At 33.5% G+C, this 23302-nt stretch overlaps 1 protein-coding gene across 19 annotated transcripts in view; it reads right to left on the bottom strand.

The window, feature by feature from the left end:
* Positions 1-593: 593 nt before the first annotated feature.
* NfI (Nuclear factor I) overlaps positions 594-23302 on the bottom strand; it is a 77755-nt gene continuing 55046 nt past the window's right edge. For all 19 annotated transcript variants that reach the window (XM_073975818.1, XM_073975830.1, XM_073975826.1 and 16 more), the window contains one exon: positions 594-23234. In XM_073975818.1, the coding sequence (XP_073831919.1) occupies positions 23185-23234 (50 nt within the window). In that variant the 3' untranslated portion in view covers positions 594-23184. The remainder of the gene's footprint in view (positions 23235-23302) is intronic.

Here is a 23302-nt window from a genome sequence, read left to right as displayed (position 1 = left end):
TTCTTGATCATAATTGATAAAATCGTGTAACACGGCTGGAGACTCTTACAGAGTGCCCTCATCGTACAGACTGAATACCGTCGACCGATGATTTGTCAATGAGCGGCATACGAAGCACGCTTGTGAGAAGGGTTCGATTTGAGGGCGGCACTCGCGTATCTATCGCCAACAGTTCTCCCTGTATTCACTGAAAACTCTACTCACCAGAACGGTATAAGTCTCGAGGGTACTTCTTGTGGGTTGCACTGTTCGCGTGGCTTGCGATTGCTACTTTCACTGACTGTCCTTTTTTCTTGCTGATTACTTCTTTTATATCGATGCCTGGAGCATCGCTGAGTCTATTTGTTTATTTGTTTTCCTTTATTCCAACGCCATGCATGGCGGAATAAACGGTAAAAGAATAAAAGGCAGTGGACAACCAAGTTCGACTTGTTCTTTATTTATACCAGAAATTACGCAAAACTTTAGTCAAACGTTTATTGTGTTTTGGCTTGAAAATGTCAAATCGTAAATGTCACATTTTTAGATTTTCCTTACTCACCTTTGTGTTAATTAAATAATTTACATATTCATTTGAAAAAAGTTAAAAACAGTTTCTATTTTTTAATTTTTTATTGTTTTTATTGTTTTGTCAATCTCCAATAAAAACAGAGTTGTTGTTAGGAAAAAAATCGTCACAATACAACTCTGCATTCAAAAGAGATTTGAATAAGTCGTAATTTTGTTTGTTTATTATTTTTGTTCGTATTTTATTTTGTTGTTATGAATTTTATTGCACATTGTACAGCTTTGTGTGTTTTGTTGTTGTTGCTTAATTTAATTAATAATTAATTTAACGCATATAAAACTAAACTAAGAAATCGTTGAAATAAGAACTCGAATAAAATGTACAGACTTGAAAGAAAATGGAGTAAATTGTAGATTTTTTGTTTTGTTTCTTTGACAAAATTGAGTTCAGTGAAACCAATTGCGGCATAAATGGATAATAATATCGGATTTGTATTAAAATTCTTAAAGAAAATGTTTATAGAGATGTATTTAAATGGGAGCTGTAAATGTGTGATTTCCTCATATTTCCAAAAGAGGAAATACGACTGAATCTATGCAATGACCAGTTGCAAAGATGTTATCAAAATCATACTTTTAGGGCTCCCCAGAAAATATTGTTTTGAAAATAAACGAATACAAATAATATTTTGTAAATCTATGTACGTAGTTCTGTTGTTTCTTTTGTCATCAGTTTTTGATTTTTATATTTTTTTTTTTAAAAAATATGTTGCTGCTTTTGTTTGTTCTGTTTTCTTTTTCATAAAATTAGGTTAAAGCTAGTATTTATTTATTTTTTAACTATTGCGCTCGCTTTGTATGGGATTTTGATGTAAACTAAAATTATAAATTATGTCATGTTGTTTATAAATATTAGCAATTAGTTTGTTTTTTTTTCATACGAATTGTTTTGAGTTTATGTCTTGCTAAATTTTCAGTTATTGCATGTTAGCATTTTTTATTGATTATTTATTATTATTTTCCGCTTAATATTTTTTTACTTTTTAAATAAAGTATTCACAGCCAATTTTTTTCTAAAAATTATATTACGTTTGTATGATTTTGTTTTTGAGTAAAATAAATTTTATTATTTTCGCATAAATGACCAGTTTATGGAAAATAATTTTTCCAAAAATAAATTTTTCGTTAAAAAATAAAAAAACTATTTAGAAAAAAATCAAATTTAAGAATATGCAGACTATTTATACCATTTTCAGTTAAATTTGAATTTATATTTTATACAAGCAAGAGTTCTACCATAGACTAATAAAAGTATAGACAAAGAAATCCTCTCACCTAAATTATCTCACTGTATTGAGTCAATTGGTTATGCACTCAATTTTTAAAATAGCAATAACTATAAATTTTTAAACTATTTATTTTGGTAAAAGACAATATTTGGGTATTATTCTGCCGGACATACATCCTCATATAAAAATATCCAACAAAATATCGCAATTCACCCAAAAACATTGTGCAATTGAGTGAAAACACTACGCAGTTTCCGTAAGGGCGACACCTAGAAAAAACAAGCACATTACAATTTCTATGACTATACATTTATTAGTCTATGGTCCTACAACGTTGTGGTTTCCATATTAGAGCCCCCGAATTTCAAACCCGCAGATTTTTAAGACGATTCGAAGCCAAATTCTTTCGAAGTACTAACGAACTTCTGTTTTTGTAGAAAATGTTTGCTTTATTTAAAACAAAGAAGAATTAAATGGTTTTCAAAAACCCGAAATTTGATAGTAATACGAACGAATTTAATTTCGGATCGTCGCACTAAAAAAGACCAATAGTCTGAACGCGCCTTTATATTTTAACTCAAGATTTGGGACATGATTTTCGAATCGGAACTACCCATTAAAGGAAGAAACCAACCAAATCCTAAATACATGGAAGCAAATATGGTTGCGGATGAAGACAACAAATGCCTTAGTGCATCCAAATATAGAAACAATTTCCAGCCCATTCAGGAAATGAAGTAGAAACAATGCGAAGATAGAATGCCCCAAGAACCTCTTCAATAAAACCACCTGTAGTGCGATTTTCTAACCCATTTTTTGAGTTACCGACAAAAGTTCGTTAAAAGTGTAAATGCTTATAATTCCGGTAATTAACGATATAAGCAATAAAAAGTTGTCGTAAAGTTTTACCGATAGAAGAAGAGCTGTCAACTTTTATTTGAACTTCTCATTCATAATTTAGCGTTTTTATTTCATCGATTTTTGTCGGTAACTCAATAAATGAGTTAGATTATGGCACTATTGATATAATATATTCATTTATGTACGGGGGCTACTAGATAAGTTTCTGGCCTAATTTTTAAAACGCGAATATTTATTGTTTTACAGCATTTTCTGGCGACGAAAATCGTTGACCACGATTTTTTCTTGATGTGCGGAAATGAAAAAAGGCATTGGGTGCCAAGTCAGGGCTGTACGGTGGATGACCCTTCAATTCCAAGTTTTGACCCGACAAAAAGGAACTGGTTTGAACCGAGATGTGAGAGCTCGCATTGTCATGATGCAAAAGGTTTTGTCTTCTCCTGTTCGTTTTTCGAATTCCTCCAAAGACTTCAGGCAAACAAATTGTGGTGTATCACTCAGAATTGAACGTCCTACGTTACTCAAGCTGAACCATCGCCACATGACCAGTTTTGTTTCACAGTGCTTCTTTGACGAACAATTTTTGTTTGATTTTGGCTTGTCTTCGAAGACCCACACGGTCGACATATATATGATTCGTCACCTTTGACGATCTTAAAAACGTCTGCCGAATCACCACGATCGTATTTTTTCATAATTTCTTTGCACCAATCGACACGAGCCTTTTTTGAGCGATTGCCAAATTGTTTGTGATCCAACGAGAACAAACCTTTTTTATGGACAGGTGTTCATGCAATATCGAATGTATGCTGGTGGGAGAAATGCATAAGGGTGCCCCCTATCTCACGGTATGCCACTTGACGATCACGTATGTCATCAATGTTTTCTGGCACAACGTCCGTTTTTGGACGACCTTCGCGACATTCGTCTTTGAGAGACCGTGGGCCACTATTGAATTCATTAAACCAATTTTTTACAGCGCTATAGGATGGTCCTTCACCGCCATGTGTGGAACTGTAGAGGTAGATTTATTTAACGTATACATCCCGCCCTTAAATAGCTCTACTCAGGGTTATAGGCCCGACATTAGCCGGCTTTTGGAGGGTCACAACCGACTGGCCTTGGGAGACTTTAATGCTCATCATGAGCTCTGGAATTTGGTACTCGACAATAACCAGAGCGTTATAGCTGAACTGATTGATAGCTATACGGTTTGCACGGTCAATGAGGACGCCCCTATCAGAATTAGAGGAGAGTGTCTCTGTTCTCCAGATATAACCATCGTGTCAGCTTGTTTGACAAATGTCGTCACCTGGCAACCCGTCGTTTCTCTTGCGTCAGAACATCTCCCCATAATTGTCTCCATCAGCAGATCGCCCGAATTTATCACCTCTGAAAGAGGCATTTTCATCAATCATGGGAAAGCTAATTGCCCAACCTTTCTGATGTTCGGGTAGCAGAGAATACGTTCCGAGACGTCCGCTCGCTATATTCCTGCTAATCCACGGGATTAGCAAATGAGCGTGATAAGCTTCGTCGTTAATTGGTTGGTCGGTGAGCATAAACGGAGCAAATCACCTGAAGAGTTGCAACATTGAAGCCGGTATAAGTGAATTGTAGGCAACGGTTAAGGCACTCACGAACCCTGGAAAAAATCGGACCTCCGTCACGTTTGTCGACGTTACTCTGACTGATCGGAACAGTCACGCAAGTTATTTTAATTGACCGTTTGTTAAGTACTCCGGGAGTGACAGGGCGAAGAGAAGAGTACCGCCACAATTTACAATGGATAATATTCTAAATACCATTAGTAAAGCTAAATCATCCAAAGAGTTGGATGCTTTGATAATGCTGAAACAGCTGGATGAGCCGAAAGTTTAGTATCTCACCAAAGATCTCAAAGATGGGCGCTAGCCACCCACATCGTGCCCGAAGACAGGTCTTGCTACTGAATTCAGACAGGGGAGACTGCATAGGTATATCGTACAGGCCGATTTCGCTTTTGTAGCCATTAGCAAATACTCCTCCCCACCGCACAGTGCGAAATATGGGAAGTTTAGTGGAACTTTAAGGAATTTTGAAAGTACATAAAATTAATTCAATTTTAATTGAATTCGTTAGCTAAGTACTCCACTGCAAATGACCCATACTCAGTTTGGCGATTTACTCCGCGAAACGACTTAAAAATGCACTTAAAGTTACACTTTTGTTTCATAATTTTATTTTTTTCTAAAAAATATAATTTGGATTCATTAAAAAAATAGCGTGGAGCGGACAAATGGTAAGCCAGTATGCCATGATTTATTTTTCCTAATATTTTACAAAACTATTATAATATTTTACTCTTAAAAAAATGCAAAAACTCTTATTGTTTTCGTGCTATTTTAATCGGAAAGAAGTGCTTTTTTGAAGTTTTCAAAATATTTTTTTTAATTTTCCGTGGATATTTCAAAAGTGATTCCCGTACATTCACGTTTTAAGATATATATGATCTGAAAGATTGGGGTCTCCTCTGTTCGCAAAGCCATAAAACAGCTGCGGTAACGTGCGGTCTTCGGAGAAATTCAAGTTTTTTAAAATGACTTCGGAAACTTCATTTAATTGCATTTTCGAAAGTGGAAGGTAAACGTGGCGATAATCGCCGTTGTTGACTGTGTTTTGAAGAAATGGACTCACTAATATTAACAAATGATGATTTCTGTTAAATTAAGGATCCTCTCGCAATTTTTAATAGTTTTGACCTGTAAATGTTGGTGATTTATATATAGTGCAACATTTTTTAATGCTGTGGTGCAAATACCAATATATGTTAAAAATAGTAATGCAGTTCCAACCTGAACTTGATCTGAGAGACATTATTAATAAAATAAATGACACAGACCTGCTAAATAGACCGATAAACATTATAGGTACAAATGAAAACAAAAAGTTATTGACATTTTACACCTTAATGGATGTGTAGGGTTGTGGGGCTTCACCCAGAAGTGGACCTATGTTGACAGCTTTTATGTGAGGAGGATTTTTATTCGCCAACATCTTAAAATTTACATTTGCACCAAAATCTGTTGCAATTTTTGTCTTCAACATTTAAAATACCTAATATGAGGGAACCCGTCATATGGGGGCTATACCAAAAACGCGTACCTACGATGTTAATATTTCGCACAGAGGTTTTCTATCTACGAAGAACATAAAATGCCAAAATACAACCAAATACATTGGAAAATGTGTCTGTAACATTTAAAATATGTCCCATAGACCGGTACCGTTCAATGGGGTCTATACCAAAACGCGAACCTATATTGAAAATATTTTGTACATAAGTTTTCTATCCGCTGAAAACTCAATATACCAATTTGCAGCAAAATCGATTAAAAATAAATGTAAAACGTAAAAACTACAGCCGCCGTTACATGAACGCTACGGGAAACCACGGGCCTATGTGGCCTAATTTGAGCCCTACAATACCCACTAATATAAGAAACATTTTTGCAAAATTTTAGGAATCTACGCCCTTTACTTTAAAAGTTATTAGTAAAGTTCCGCTAAAATGCTCATATTTCGCACTGTGCACCGCCAGAAATAGCTATACTGTTGCCGATCATCAGCATGGGTTTCGTAAGCAGCACAACAACAACGCTGCACGCCATTTGAGGTCGAGGATTCAACCACTCGCCCGACTTATCAAAAACCTTTGATACTGGCAATCACTCCATGCTGTTTGAGGACATTGAGCAGACTACCCTTCGGTCAAGTTTGAAAGTTTTGTATAATGAATTATATGTGCGTACACCAGCCGTATGTGAAATTCAGGAACAATAAGACCAAGCCTCCTAGAGTGAAACAGGGATTTCCCCAGGACGGGCTGATATCTCCGGAACTGTTTAACCTCTACCTCTTCTGTATTCCGCCCGCTCCAGACGAAACTGAGATCGTAACGAATGCGAATTTTTGTATGATCTTAACGTCAGACTGAACTTCTATTTGACTGATTTTAACACATTTTTTTACGAGAGCAATATGAAAATATCCGCCACTAAATCCACGGCAACTCAGTTCACCACATGGACTCCAGAGGTGAACACTTAGTCGAATGTCATGGCGCCATTTTTGGTCCGCGAATATAAGTGCAACGTGATGGAAGAATATTCAAACCTGTCAGAATGCCGCACTGAGAACTGCAAAGGGGTATCTCCTCATGTCTTCACTCAACGTCTACAGGAGAAGACAACGATTCTTCCAGTACAGCAACACAATGACATGATCTTGTTGCAGTACTTGCTCGAGTGTTACCGTGAGAGCCATCCCAATCGTCATATTGTGGATAAGACCCCCACCCAGGCACTACACACTACACCTTTTCAACTGCCCTGCCTAACCTACTCAACTGACTCCAGTTGCTTTGTGCTTACAGCCCATTGAAGCAGTCATATTCCTAGAACACAGGCTTGTTCAATTCTTTTTGACCACGGCTGTTGTCATATTTTTTGAGTCTGACCACTAATGGAGTCAATATGAGGCCATGCGTGTTCAATTTGTAATATTTCGACCGCAAAGGTGCTCATTTTGACCACAGTACGTTGTAAATTCTGGAAACTGTTTACAAAATCTCGTTGTCAAATTAACAACGGCGTTCGACGACAAACAGTGTTGATACACCCTCGACAATGGATGTGTTCAGTTTGACCACGTGTGGTGTCGTTTTTTCTCTGAATGTAGGTATGCTTTAAATGAAAACATTGGAATTGTGAGGAATTTCAAATAAATGGTGGATGTTTCTCAAACAACAAACCTCTCTCCCATGGAGATAACCTGCATTTTTGTAGCGATGTTAATATTCAAATAAAAAAATAATAAAATTATTTGCTATCACATTCCATAGAATGCACATCTTATCGTTGTTAAAATATTTCATTTGATTTTTAAAACATGTATGTATGTATGCAAGTATGTGGCTTTTTCATTTCATTGACAAATTCTCTACAGTTTCCAATTAATTTGACTCTAAACAATTGCAGTTGTCCGATTTTTGTTTTTTTGGTTTGCTAAATTATTTTTTTTATTTATTATTGATGATGTTTTGAGATGTTGTATTTATTTTTCTTTTTTCTTTCTATGCTATATAATATGGTATGTATGTATATAACTTATGTTTATGTGTTTTATTTACTTCGTCATTAACTTTTTGTTTAGATTTTGTTTTTAAAACTTAGGCACATTAACACCCTAACAATATACTTTTTGTTCAATTATTTTTAATATTATTTATTATTGATTTCTGTCTTATGTTTATATATTTGTTATAAGTTATTTTTTCTTTTGTAAACTTTTTTTAGAAAATAATAAAAATGCTAATAAATAAAAAAATCTATTGGGATTATGAAAGTCTCAGCACATTGGAGGAAAACAAAATTAAAAAGAAATAAAAGACAAGAAAGAATTTACAGCAAATTGTAATCAACCAATCAGATTTGAGTTAACTTGGCTTGTTATTGCCATATTTTTACAAACTATAACAATAATTTAAATGGAAGAGTAATAATAAATATTGGTAATGTGAACTTTATTCCTTAAAGTAAGGAATAACAAAAATCAACTTTAAAGGTAAGATATAAAAACAGCTTAATGACACAAAACTTTTGTAGGGTTCTGATGTATCATGGAGTCCATGGAAGATGAAAATACCGTTGGTTTCTTTGGGTCACTTCATTTTTTATATCAGTTATGTATTTTGTTCAGATTTTTTCCGCCAACTCAACTTCGCTTAAAATCGGCTGTATAATCAATTTTATGGGTGTTTTTTTTTTTATAAATATTGATGTCACAAAGGGCGTTCATTCGCAAACGGATTTTATAAAAACTCAATGATAAGAAAATAGTTCAGAAAATGTCCATAGGATAAGTTACCACATGCGCCCAAACTCCGACCAACCAATCTGCTTATACACCTTCACTAGTGTTTAAAATTGTGTAGTTTCGCAATGAAATAGTTCCAAAGAACTATTCCGGACAAGAAACTATTGGAACTACATCCAGATCTTTTTTATATAGTTCTTTTGGTTCATATAGTTCTTGTAGTGCATATCGCTCATTTACTCAAACAGTGACATAACTCAAAAAATACGTTTTCTGAGTTAGTAATTTCTATTTTTTTACGACTTCTACTTTATCTTGTGTCAAATTTTCATACTGATATTTCTAAAACTCGACTAGTTATACAAATGTTTTTTGACTTTATGAAGCACTAAAACACCTCAAATCATGCTTGATCTTGCACAGATAACTGGCTAGCTGTTTGCAAAATATAGTCCAAGTCAAATTCCAATCGCTACCTTAAAACGCATTTTTCTCGAAACTGGATTCTTTGAGATGTGTCACTCTTTGAGTAAATGAGCGATATAGTCTCTCCATTCGTATAGATCACCTACTCGTATTGTAAAGATATTGTTAGATTCCGTATTGTGAGCCCAACAAACGTTTTTGTCAATTACAATAATTGTTTCTGCCATTTACGTGCCATTTACAGAGGCGTGTAAATTTTGAAAACATGTGGTAACATTGGTAATTTTCATTCATGATTTCGTAAAACATTGCCACATATAAGTGTTTTAAAATTTTTAACACATTGGCAACGATCAACAAGGCAAAATCCTTGCTGTAAGTAGCCGTTTTCGATCCGGTAACGTTACCTATGGATTGAAATTATGAAATTTTGCTTACACGGGGGATATCTATGGACTCACAGATAACTACGCGTTACGGGAATTATACTGGCCACAATCTGAGAAGTGTTTTTGGGAGGAAACTAATTTGTTTTTCCTTATGTTGCGGTGGTTGCTTTGATGAGTAGTCCTGTTTGTCTTTGTTGTCAGTTAAAGCAGCAAAACTTGACCATATGTTGTGCTCATCAATACTCGTACCTAGCATTAATACCAAAGTTATATGGAAAGTGTAGATAAGAATTATATAATCAATACAACATTTCAGTAACGGGATTTCAGGGCTGACAATAGTTGCTATGTTCCAGAACCTGCAAGAAGCTACTATTTTTGCAACGATAACACTTTTTCCTATCCTGTGCAGATGCGCTTGTAGTCCTAGATGCCCTTGAAGGACACCAATCAGTCTACTGATATCCTTTTTACTCATCACTAGAAGGTCACTTGTTTTGTCCTGGTCTGGGTTTCCCCATATGATTTTTGTAGTTTTTCCCTTTTCCTGGTTATTTCATAGGGATACATGAGCATTCTTTGCCCAAGCTTTTAGTTCTATACGCGCTGCCTTTAAAGGTTTGGCATTGTCCAGACTTACTGTAGGTAGCTCCCTGGCATGTTTTGCTAAGGAGTTTGCTACTTCGTTTCCCGTAATCCCTATGTGTCCTGGTACCCATATAATCTTTATCGACCCATAATGGGAATAGCCGTTAATTGAATTTTTACACTCTAACCCCCATTATTATAAGTCTTCTTTTGTGTAGTTTGAATTTACCGAACAGATTTATAGCTTTCCGGTTAACATAAAGTTAAAAGTTATGATTGAATTTCAAGGAGGAGCTTCTTGGCAATAGCATTCAATGTAAAAATTATATTTGTAATGCCTCTAAATTGGTTTATTTTGCGTTTTTACTATCCGTAAGGATGTTAACTGTGAGTGGCCTTGTATTTGTTTTAAACCAGTTCAGACATTCTGTGATCGCTCGGATTTCGGCCTGGAGGATCGTGTTATGATCCGGCAGCCGAAGGGAGATCCTCGTTTCCGTGTCTACGATATAAAGACCCAGTCCCGTTCTTTCCCCTAACACAGCCCCGTCCGCAAACCCGCAGCTTCCAGCGGGAATCTGTGCTAGGGTTCCATCGATCCACATATCTCTGTCCTGTATTAGAACTTCACACAGAGCTACTTCACTTGATTCTGGTATCCGGTCCGATACTATTTGATTTATAGATTCACCCGTAGTGAACCGTAATATGCATTGGTGGTATGTTTGGTGGTCTCTTTCGATCCACTCGCCCATCGCTTTCAGTCTTATAGCCGCGATGGCTGCTTCATACCTTACCTGTATTTCTATCGGGTGGATAAATAGAATTGTCTCTAAAGCCCTAGTTGGTGTAGTCCTCATCGCCCCGCTAATGCCTAGGCAGCAAGACCAAGTGTTTTTAAAAATTCTAGATTATCATAGTTCCAGATTGTTCGCAGATTGTATTTGTTTTTTTGTTTGGAGCAAAAGGTGATATTTTTGTATTTGCAATTACAATGCTTGAACAAAACAAATACATTGTTGGAACAAAAATAGATATTCTTGTTCCAACAAAAGCGAAAAATATTTGTTTCTGTGTGCAGGGATCCCAAGTGACACAGGAAGTTAACAGGTTGGTCGGAGAGCATAAGCGGATCAAGTGGCTAAATCATCTTAAGTGTTGCAACATTGGAGCCGGAATACGTGAATTATGGGCAACGAACCCTGGATGCTGAGTGATCCAAAGAGATGCGCAAGTTATTTTAATCGACAGTTTGTCGAGTGACAGATCTAAGAGAAGGGTACTGCGTCGCATCAGATCTCTTCCTGCCGAGGAGGAACCACCACATTTCGCAATGGATGATGTAGCAAATTCATCTAAAGCTTTGGGCCCGGAAGGAATCTCCATGGTAATCTCACCAAAAATCTCAACCTGTCGCTGCCACCCACATCGTTCCCAAAATCTGGAAAATGAGCAGGGTGGTCCCGCTACTGAAGCCAGGATGCCAGCAGAATTGAATCGTACAGACCGATTTCGCTTTTGTCGCCCGTAGCAAAGACTCTGGAGCCTTTACTCTTGATTATAAGAATGGGTTCCGTAAGAAACACAGTATGACAACAGCGCTGTATGAAATTTCCAGTGGAAATTTTCCATACATATTAAACGAGGAGCCATCTTGACTTACCCAAAGCCTTTAATACTGTCAAGCACACCACGCTGGTTGAGAACATTCAGCAGACTACCCTCCGGCCAAGTTTGAAAAGTTGGATAATTAATTATATGTGTGTACGATAGTCCTACATGAAAATCAGGCAAAGATATAAATACATAAAGATTGGACAAATCAATTGTTAACATTTGTCAATAGATGGAGTTAAGCTCTGTTGTTACGATATCATAATAACATTCTGTTAAGTAGTTAACCATTTCAGGCGATTTTAACCGCTAAGTTCATACTCAATGAACTGGAAATTGCTATGGAATACAATCCTGAGTCCAAATTTTTTGCTATCCTACAATTTGTATAAGCCGAATTGCGCTTTAGTAGAGATTTTAACATTAACATAACCCTGTTGTTGATAAAAAGTTAATATAATTTGTTTCATAAACATTTTTGAATTATGCATCTTTTCTAGTTCTATGTCTTTGATTCAGGAACAAAAAGTCCAAGCCCAGTAAGAGTTTCCCAAGTTGGGGTGATATCTCCGTAACTGTTTAACCTATACCTCTTCTGTATTCCGCCCCCTCCAGACGTTACGATCTCGTAACGTATTCGGATGATTGTACGATCTTGGCGTCAAGTACCTTCGGAGATGTCATTTGTTTGTACCTTTGCAGATGTCATTTGTGAAACGGTGAAATACTATTTGACTGATGTTACAAACTTTTTCCATGTGAGAATATCCAAATATCTACGAAAACTCAGTTCACCACATGGACTGCGGAGTTGAGTATTGGGGCCTAATTACGTATTCGATTCGATCGAGTATTTGCTCGTGAATGAAAAAATCGAACTATTCACGCAACCGCCGTACATTTACTAACCCGGCGTTTACAAATCCCAGTATTGGCAAGACAATAGCAAAAATACAAACCCTTTTCACAAATACATTTATAAATTTTTAAATATGTATAGAGAAAATTATGAATATATTGGTGAAAATGGTTTGTAACATTGCTATTGTCTTGCCAATGTCAAAAAATTAAAAAAAAAAATAATTTCGTACATTTTCGAGCACAACTTCATTCCGAAATTATTAACCAAAATATTGTTCAATGAATTCAACAAATATGCCTGTCCTTGTGATCGATAATTTGTAATAATGATTACAAATGTTTAGAATTTTTACAGTTGTATAATGGAAAAGTTGCTAAAAAAAGTATTTCAGCCACATTAATAAAAATTATGAAGTAAAAGGACAAACCTATTATTTACATTTTTCATTAATAATTTTGTTTTTTTTTAAGTTTTAATATAAAATAAACACATTTTTTACGGGCCAAACATATAGCTCTGCGTGTATTTCAATTTTTTTTTTGTATTTTTGAACGCACACGCAACACGCAGAGCTATAGGTTTGGCCCTATCATCTACCTTCATGGTAAAACTGGGCTGTAATGTTAGTGTCAAATTCCATACGACATTTTATATATTTATTTTTATGTTCGATGTATATTAGGGATATATATTTTTGAAGAACAAATTTATTCATCGAAAAAAAACTATTTCCCATAAAGACTTCTTCATATCATTGACATGTAACCTCCTCTAGGTTCGAACGACGTGCCGCACACTAAAACTCCGCTTGTAGAGGCGGTACAAAATTTGTTAATATGTGTGGTATTTTCTTAAACTTGAAAAAAAAATAGAGATACTTGTTTGGACCTACGTGGCGGTGCTGTCACCGTTCATTAGGGCACTGCTCGACCAAACTGCAGCCAACCTACGACAAACGACTGATCTTGAACTTGTCGAGCCTTGTTGTAAAACAAATTTGTCTGCGTACCGTATAAAGCCTAACAGAAGACTAAGCACAAGCTTAGAAAGATATCCCTTACCTAACATGCACACGTCGATGTGTGTCTATTACCGAGTTCTGTAAGAATTTGGAAAGTGGAGATCGCGATTTTCTTTGAACTCATGTCTTATTTATCTATATTTTCCCATATACATTTCGAATTCTCTCATATCTTATTTGGTAATTTAAATTCTCACTCCAATTTACTGAGATTTTTTTATAAAGTATTTCAAATCATTGTATATGAAAATGTGTAACAAAAGTTCCTGTTGGATAGTTTGGTATAAAAAAATAACTGATTAAAGGGTTAACTTGTTCGAATAACCTGTAGTTGCGTTTGTATAGTTTTCTTTTTCATTTTGAAAATTCTCTCTACAATTTTAATTTAGATGGAGTTAGATTTTTGTTATTTTCTAACTCTGTATAATTTAGTATTATCAATATATGTATGTATGTATATAATAATCATGTAAAAATTACATGCCTTGTTTGTTTGTTAGCTTGTTGTTGTTTTTATGTTATACATATAAGTTCTATATGTTTAGGTTCTGTTGTTGTTGTTTTCTTGTATATATAGATAGGTATGCATGTATATATTCAATATAAATATATATTTTCGTTTATTTCTATACTATGTATGTCGGTTTATTATTATTATGTATGTAGGGTTTCTTTGTTGTTTCTAATTTTGGTATGTATGTATATATTTATATAAATAGTAACTAATTGGTTTTGTTGTTTTGTTGCTTTAAAAACTACTATTGTCTGTTTACTATCTTTTAGGGGTTTCTGCCTTATATTCACTTTATTCGTTTTTTGTTTAATTATATATTATTTATGTATATAACCATATTTGTTTTGTATTTTTAATTCTAGAGTCGTTTAAATAGTTGTTTTATATAAATTAGTTGTTGTTGTAGTTCTAATGGGTTTTGTTGTTAACAAATGTACAATTTTCTTGCAGTTTAGTAACCATTTCATAGTTCTTCATTTAGTTCTCAAATTTGTTGTTGCTGTATTTTTAATATTTTACCATTTTTCATGTATAAAAAAAGCATTTTTTGATTTAAGCTTTTGTTGTATTTTTATTCCTTTTTTATTATTTTTATTGTTGTTTTTCTACATTTTGCGTTTAGCTTGAAAGGAACCAGTTTTCTTTTTGTTTTTTTTTCTTCTTTTAAATATATTAAAATCTAAAACTGAGCATTATGTTTTTTTTTTTAATTTTTTTATTGCTGCTGTTGCTTGATTTAATAACTATTTTAAATTCTAGTTTGTTTTATAATAATAAAGCACCAATATATAATTATATATTTTATATAAATTATATTTGTTTGTTGTCTTGTTTTTCCGTTTGTTTAGTTTCTATCTCTTCAAATGGCCGCAGGAGTTTCAATTTTTTGTTGTTGTTTTTACTAATTTATATATGAAATCTAATCAATTCTAGTTTTACTGCAGTTGTATATAAATTGTTTATATATAAATTTATATTGCTTTTAGGGTAAATATAATTTTGGGCATAACTTAATTAATAATTTCTAGCAGTTGTTGTTTATTTTTAGTAATTTCTCATAATTGCAGTTCTAGTTCAAACTTTATCGACTTCTAAAGTTTGTTTCCTTTTTGTTTGTTTTAAAGACTTTTTGGTTCTTTTCTTTTAAAAAAATGTTGTACATTTTAGTTTTTGTTTGTTTGTATTACATTTTGAGCCTTAACGTATATTGTATTTTACAAAAAAAAAATCGATTTAAAGCCTCTTTATTTTAAAGAAAGGCCGTTTATTCTTTAGGAGAAAAAGGTAGGACAAAAGTAAAGCCGAAAATCAAGCCAAAGCACAAATCAGATTTATTTTTTAAGTGGGAACGTTTTTTTTTTTTAATTGAAACACATTTATTTATTTTGAGAAGAAATTTTGAAACACATTAATTTATATTGGAGATATTCAATCAAGCGCATAATTTATAAGAAAATTAAAAACAATTTGCCGTTTGTATATTTCTTAAATGTTTATTAATTCTTACTAAAAGAGTCTGACCAGGACTCTTAAAGAAGAATGTCTACAAGAACAAAATGACGTACTATAACAACCAAAATAACGGAGTTCTACTATTAGAAAAGAAGTGAAAGTGGCGAACCATCGATGATATCAGACGCCAATTAACCAAGGTACTAAAAGGCAAAGTCGTTTGCGTTTTATTTTATTAAAACCACGAAACCTGTCACTCGTGACATAAGAGCTAATTCATAACAAAAGTGTCTGACCAGGACAAATTTGTATGAATTTACGAGTATTACAAAAAAAAGTTGAATCTAAAAAATCTGCATACAAATGTATTTTGGAAATAGTAGTCACTTGTCATATTAGAGTTATATAGATATTGACTTATTCATAAAAAAAAGTGTCTGACCAGGACAAATTTGTATAAATAATCGGAGAGTTCTGACATTTATTTGGGAATAGACGTTCTTTTAAAGTGCCCAAGTGTAACTAAAGATAAAAACTCACATTCTAACATATGCATGTATTTTAAAAGTAGTAGTCATTCGACACATAAGAATTTTATATACATATATTCACTAATTATAATCAGAGCAAATCTGTATTAATAGTTAGGTATTTTTTACATTTATTAGCAAAAATTTTAAACTATCGCTCAAAATGTCAAAGAATGTTGGAAGAAAAATCTATTTATATACACACATATATTCATAACTAATTCATAACAAAAGTGTCTGACCAGGACAAATTTGTATGAATAGTTGGGGAATTTTGACAAATTATCGCAAGAATAGACTATTTTTTTTAACGTTTTCTTTCGCAACCATATGTATATTGAAATAACCAAACAAATAGAAGTCGTCAAAGCGGAAAGAACGTCAAATTCTTTTCTTAAAAAAAAATTGTCATTTGATTTTAAATCTCATTTTGTAATCTATAACAAAAGAGTCTGACCAGGACTAAATTGTATAGACATTTACTGAAATTTAAAAAAAAAGTGACAAATTTTTCTATTGAAATTTGAAAACAATTCCATTTCCTACCAGGAATCGTTTGATTACATTTATCTTACAAAAGAATCAATGGGACTGATACAGTTACATGTGACTATGCTTGGAAGGCAATTGCAGTTGTGTGGACAAAAAATCCATCCTGCAAAAACAATGCAAATGAATAAGATTGTTAGTGTTGGCAAGGCTGTCAGCCCATGAATTTCGTTGTATCTAATTCCTAATTGCAATTTAGCAATCAATTCGGTTTATATACAGCGAAAACTCTGTGATGACGCATAGCCAGGCGATCACTTAATACACCTGTAGTGGGATTCTGCAACGCATTTTTTGGTTATCGACAAAAATCGTTAAAATTAAGATGCTTATAATTTCTGTAATTATCGATATTATTCGGTAAGTTAGCGATAAGTAAAAAGAAATCGCAAAGTTCTACCGATAGCAACAGTAATGTCAACTTTTATTTGAACTTTTCGTTTTAATTTGACCTAGAGAATCCCACTACTGATGAGCACCTACCAAGTGCGAAACATGTCGAGTAGTGGTTAGTGATAATATCTCTGGCACAGAAAAACTACTGTGACAAACATATGTTTAAATTTTTAGAATACAGTGAGAGCTATATAGTTTGCCTCCAAAGATTTAACTGCATCTTCTTCAGATGTACAAGTGATCTGGCAGAAATCAATTATGCAGTTTCAAAAAAGAATCCTTCGGCTATGCATTTTCACTAACCCATTTCGATGGAATTGTCACCACACCTTTAGGATAGAATATGATGCAGTCGATTTTGATTCCACAACACGTCCATTGCTTGAGTGCATTGAACTGAATATAAAGACATCCTTCGAAAAGCGTTTTTATTCAGTTCAACGATTAAAAAATGCATGCTATTGCAAAATATCCCATTTAATCGCTACTAAGTTTACTTTCTCCCTTCTTCAGTTATACCAAGCTGAACAGATCTTGCTTCATCTGCTAAAGGGTTTTTTATAGTGCCTTTCCATCACCATCTTCCCATTCCCATCGCTACTGCTGTGGCTTCTGGTGATAAACGAAATACCTAAGGATTTTGATAAACTACGAATAAAAACGATCGCTTATGCTGACAACGTGGTCATGTCAAACTGTCAAGATGGGCTGACAACAATCGTATTGGAGTGAATCCATCAAAAGAAGAGCAGTAGGTCTATTCTGTAACTTTTATCGATTGAAAAGTTGTTAAAATTTCTTTTGTTTTTGTTACAACTACAAAACAAACAAATGAAATTGTTGTAAAATAAACAATGAGTAAAGTTGTTAAAAAGTTACAGAAATGAAAAAAAAGAGAGCTTTTGTTTTTGTAATGAAAATTTTCAATACACAATTTTTTTTTCATTACACAAGACAACCCAACAAACCAACATTACTTGAAAAAAATTCTTACTTATAGTTCTCTGGTGTGGTGGAATGCTTTGATTAGGACATCGCATCTTCATAAGTTAAACAACGTCCAAAGGTCGACAGCAAGAATAATCACCGATGCCATGAAAAGTACACCACAAGTGGGCCTCAATATACTACTCGATCTTCATCCACAGAATCTTATTGTGCAGGAACTGGTACGCTGCAATACCGATGGCTCTAGGATGGATGGCGTCTACAGCGATGCCCTCAACATACGGCTCACATACAGGTTGAACGAAAATTGTAGTTTCTTCCAAGCCGAGATCTTTTCAATCAAAATAACCGCAGAACTGATAAGTAACATGTAAATTGGTGACTATCTATATGGATAGTCAAGCGGTCCTTAACCCATATCGTACCGAGAAAAATTTTTTATTTATTTTTTTTTAAACAAAGCACTTTTTAGGGTAATTAGGACCCACTGATGTCAAAAATCAACTCAAAAAAATTTTCCGATTTTTCGTTTCCCCGGAAAGTGGTGTTCGAAATTTCGAACACTGGTATTTAAACTATATGTTTAGAAGTAAAATAAAATTGATTTATTTGAGGTTTTATTGATTTATTTCACAATTTTTGTATGAAAATATGGTTGAAGATTGGTATTGAGACTTCTTTGGACCTACAAAACTTTTCCCCGAAATGTGTCAGCACTGGTCCACGTTTTGGACTGCCCCCCATAGAACGGTACCGCCCGATTTTCGGGAGATCTCAAGGATTTAGCTGCATTATCCTACAGAAATGACTGTAAATTTATACATATTTAATCTTTTTTGAGGTTACTTAACTTTCCTCCTGAAATTTGTCAGCATAGGTCCACGTTTTATATAGCCTCCGTTGAATTGTACCTAACGATTTTAGGGTATTTCAGGCTTTTAGCCGCACTATCCTTTAGACATGGCTCAAATTTAGTATTTAGTCTTATATGATGCTATAATAACTTTTCCCCGCAATTTGTCAGTAAATTTTCACGTTTTGATATACCCATCGATATGTAGGTTAAGTACCAGCGTTCGAAATTTCGAACAGTCAACTTTGCACATCTGTAAAGTCGCGCTTGCGCATGTAAATCAAGTTCTCTATATTTTGTGAAACGGCTACATATATTGGCAATAATTCCCCATGATTACTTTTTTAATTTCATTTTTTTATATTTTTTTAAAATTAATTTAAAAAAGATCCAAAAATATAGGTTTTAAAAATCTAACCTTAACATCGAGGGGGAGGTGGGGTTTTCAAGGGAATAATTTTTTTTTATTTGCTGACAGATTAGACTTTATACATATACCTAAACTTGTTTAAAATTTAAACTTTTTCATCCATAAATATTTTTTTTAAAAAAGGTGATTTTACTGTTCGAAAAATCGAACACCAAGTACGAAATGGGTTAAGGCCCAAACCTATATACGTCCGTATACCCAGGGCGTGTGTGGTAAAAAAAGTAGAACACATGTATTCTTATGAGAACTACCGAAATACGTAGAGCGTATACTTTTTGTAAGTCGAAAAAGTTTAACTTTGACAGAACGTTATTGTTTGTATGTGTGTGTGTTTTGTATTTTAAAAACAAAAGCCCAACAAAACATGAAATAAAATTCATTGCAAAGGGAAATTACTTCTTTTACGAATGAAAACATTAAAGTAAGTTTCGGTCGCGGATTTTGTGTGTGTGATTTGGGACTCAACGTATTTGGGTAATACGGACGCTGAGAGAGCGTTGTTTTTGTAGGTTGGTGAAATATTTGTGTATGTCCCGCCATTATTTAGGTTTAGCGGTAAATTGCTTAGGTCCCACACTATCAAGTCTGCGGCGGTTTTGGACTGCAAGAACGCCTTGGAGACGCCAACATCAATCGTTACATTGCACTATGGCCCCAATATCAGGTTTTTGAGGCAACAAATCACTGAAAATGGCACAGATTAAAAGACGTATTGGTATACAATACAATGGTAATTGTGACCTTTATCATCATTATTGGTTGTTTAGGATGTAGAATACTGTGATCGCGTCTGATTTTGTAAAACTTTACTACAGTTTAAGATCTCTACATTTAGTAGGTGTTTGTAGTCCAACTTACTAAATTTAGAGATCTTGAACATAATAGATTTCAGTGCTTGGAATAACTCGATAAAGATTACTATCAAACATGGCGACTTGTGACATATGTATGTATGAAGTAACACCCAGCACTAGCTTAGTCCAATACATAGAAATAAAAAAAAGTGTCACGCTATCCGTAAGTACGTTTCCATAAATAAAGATAAGCAAAGATATGATGTTGCTGACCACTGCAGGTTATGAAAAAGAAACAGAGACAACGTGCTCGCACTTATTTTGTCCCTGTCCTATGCTCACGACCCGGAGTCTAATTTTTCTTGCAAAGCTTCTGAAGGGGATCTCTCTTCTTAACACCTAAAATCTTCAATATGTTCTACAATAACGACTAGTTAAAATGGCTTGCTTAAAAACCGAAACGGACTGCATCTTTTGGGGGTTCACGATGCTTTAAAACGAATAGGAGTAATGCATGATTAAATGTCATATCAGATCACTTGTTAGTCCAGTCAAAATAGACATGCGTATAAGGGGAAAATAGCAAAAATTCAGACAAAGCTGAAGTCATGCAGGGTCAAAGTTAATTTTTTGGAAATAACGACGCGAACCGGATCCGCCGCCCATGAAAATTATACATTTCCGTAATCAGCGCAGCAAACCCTATATTTTGACAAAAAAATCTGAGAGTTTTCGTTGTCGTTATTAGCCGTTATTTTAGTCGTTTCACCTGAATATGTGCGTATTTCCTTATATGTTATAACAACCAAATTGTCTCATTGTGATCTTATCTGATAGTTACCATAACGTGTTAGAATGGAGATCACCCCTTGTGAGCTTATCTGATGGTTATGTAACGCGTTAGAATGTAGATCACAAACTGAGCGATTTTATTGAATTTTGTTCTAGCTTAAGTACAAATCGTGAGAAGAAATAGTAGGGCGTAAATATATAAGTAATAGTTTACAGTTGCATAAAATGGTATATCGAAAGTAGTAATTTACGAGTTGTTTTACAAGATTAGTAGAATAAATAATTTACATGGTTGCATTCTGTCAGTTAACTTTAAAATACAATGAATCAATCACAATGGGAAATTGGAATATTTACAAACTCACAATGACAAAGGTACAAAACTATGAAAATTGTTACTATCGAAATGTAGAGGGCATGAAAGTGTAATTATTGAAATATGGATTGCTTCAATGTGTATATAAATGATGTGTTTTTTAGAACCGCTATATCTCAAGAATGGTTCCTTCTAGGAAAAAATGTAAAGACCAAACTTGTCTCTAGTCACTTTTTGATTACATACTTTATTTCTAGCATATTCCGATATATTACCTTGAATTGTTTGTATTGTCTAGGAGTAAATAAAACAATTTTTTAGATTCAAAACCGTAGTCGTACCGGAAATTTAACGTGCTCCGCCAGATTGCTCAAATTTATAAATTATTTATAGTAAATTATTTATAGCACATAAATTAAACAAAGATCGCCATTTGATATGAAATTTCACTAAAGAATTCATAACAAAATAGTCTGACCAGGACTAATTTGAACAAACTCTTGGTAAATTCGAGACCAAATTGGCAGATTTATTATAGATAATATTATGATAAATATCTCCATATTGATTTATTTGACATAAAATATATGAAAATTTCAAGATATACACTTTATAATTCTAGTATAAATGTACTTTAAATTTTATCAGCAAGGAAATTAGTTTTAAATGTTCTACCGCGAAGCAATCAGCATTTTAATAATCACTGTTTAACGCCTTCTATATTTCCACTTTTAGCTTTTGTACATTTGTCGTTGTGATTTTATAACTTTTCATATTTCCTATTGTGATTTTAAGTTTAACTGATCAAATTCACCTCTGTCAAATATATTTAATACTACTAATGTAAGCAACTATGTACTACTAAATTTATCAAGCAATACTAGATGACAATATCGCTTCTCAAAAATAGAGCTAAACAGAACGAAATTCAATAAAATCGTTCATTCCTCTTGAGCAACTTAAGTACATCAACCTTAAGTAGTTGAAACTGATAGCAGAGCATCATCCGCAATACAGAGAGTGAATAAGTATTCTTTTAAAATCTAACCATTTGGTGTTTTATTGTATGTCCTCATACAACCTACGTAGAGCCTGGTTTCAACCGCATTTTTTGATTTTTTCTTGGGCAATTCGATTTTAGTTTGTATGGTTGTGTTAAGCTCGCTTTTGTTCCGTACAAAATATTTACTATTAATGTTTTAACCCTTTACCTTTACCAATTTAACATTGATCTCAATTGTGTTTTTATTAGAAAACTCTTATAACATACAAAATCTTTTTGAATAGTAAATTTCCCCTAAATAATTTATAACAAAATAGTCTGACCTGGACTAAAATGGATAAACCTTCGGGGAAAATTAATGGCATGGACATAGCCCATGGGAAATTAATTCGTGAAATCGTTTAAACATAGAGTACAATATTCATGTCCTTTTAGGAATATAGAAAGAAAGCTCCCATTATATTTTACAACTTTTGCTCTGTTCCAGAATCATCAAAAATGTACTATTTTTTAAATTTAAAGGAAAAAATTGTGAAGATATCAGAAATAGTAGACTCTTGTAGGTTCTCGAACAGAGAAAGCAAGAAACCGGAGATTAGTATAAAAATGTGTCATTTGTTATTAAAATTTCTTGCCATAATTCATAACAAAAAAGTCTGACCAGGACTAAATTGCATGAACGTTAAGGAAATTTAATGACAAGTGACACATTTCTTGGAATATAAATTAGATTATAAATCGCTGTTGTAAATTTGTTCTAAAAATATTACAAATTCTCTTATAATTTATTACTTTGTAGCTTGATTTCGGACTTTACTAATTTCCTTTTTAATTAAGATTTGTAATAGTAATTCTCTCCCGTCTTGTTTCTTTGTTCAAACTTTTGTATGTTTTCAAAACATTTTAACATGTTTCTTTTGTGTGTGTTTTTATATTCATTTAACATTTCTAAAAAATAATATTTCTTTTAAATATAAAACTAAATAAATAATTATAATTTATCATAATAATATTAATAATAAATAGTTTAATTATATTTAATAATTATAATGTAATTTAGTTAATATTATTATTATTATTATTTCTTACAGTTTGTTTGTTATTAGTTTATTACATTATTATTGTGTTTGTTGTTGTTGTTGTCTGTTGATTGCAGTTCTAGTAGGGCATATAAAACGTTTGTTGCATTTATAATCATGTAACATAGTCACGACTTGTCACATATTCATCGCTATAACGACCAGCTGCCGTTAAAGAGAACACACACAGAAAAGGTTAGGATTTTTGTTTGGTGAAAGCAAAACAAAAAAAG

Source organism: Musca autumnalis, unplaced genomic scaffold (assembly GCF_047663935.1).
Source record: "Musca autumnalis isolate F117 unplaced genomic scaffold, ASM4766393v1 scaffold_3, whole genome shotgun sequence".
Lineage (NCBI taxonomy): Eukaryota > Metazoa > Arthropoda > Insecta > Diptera > Muscidae > Musca > Musca autumnalis.
The sequence above is the reverse complement of the archived record's forward strand: the minus strand, read 5'-3'. Positions and strand labels throughout refer to the sequence as shown.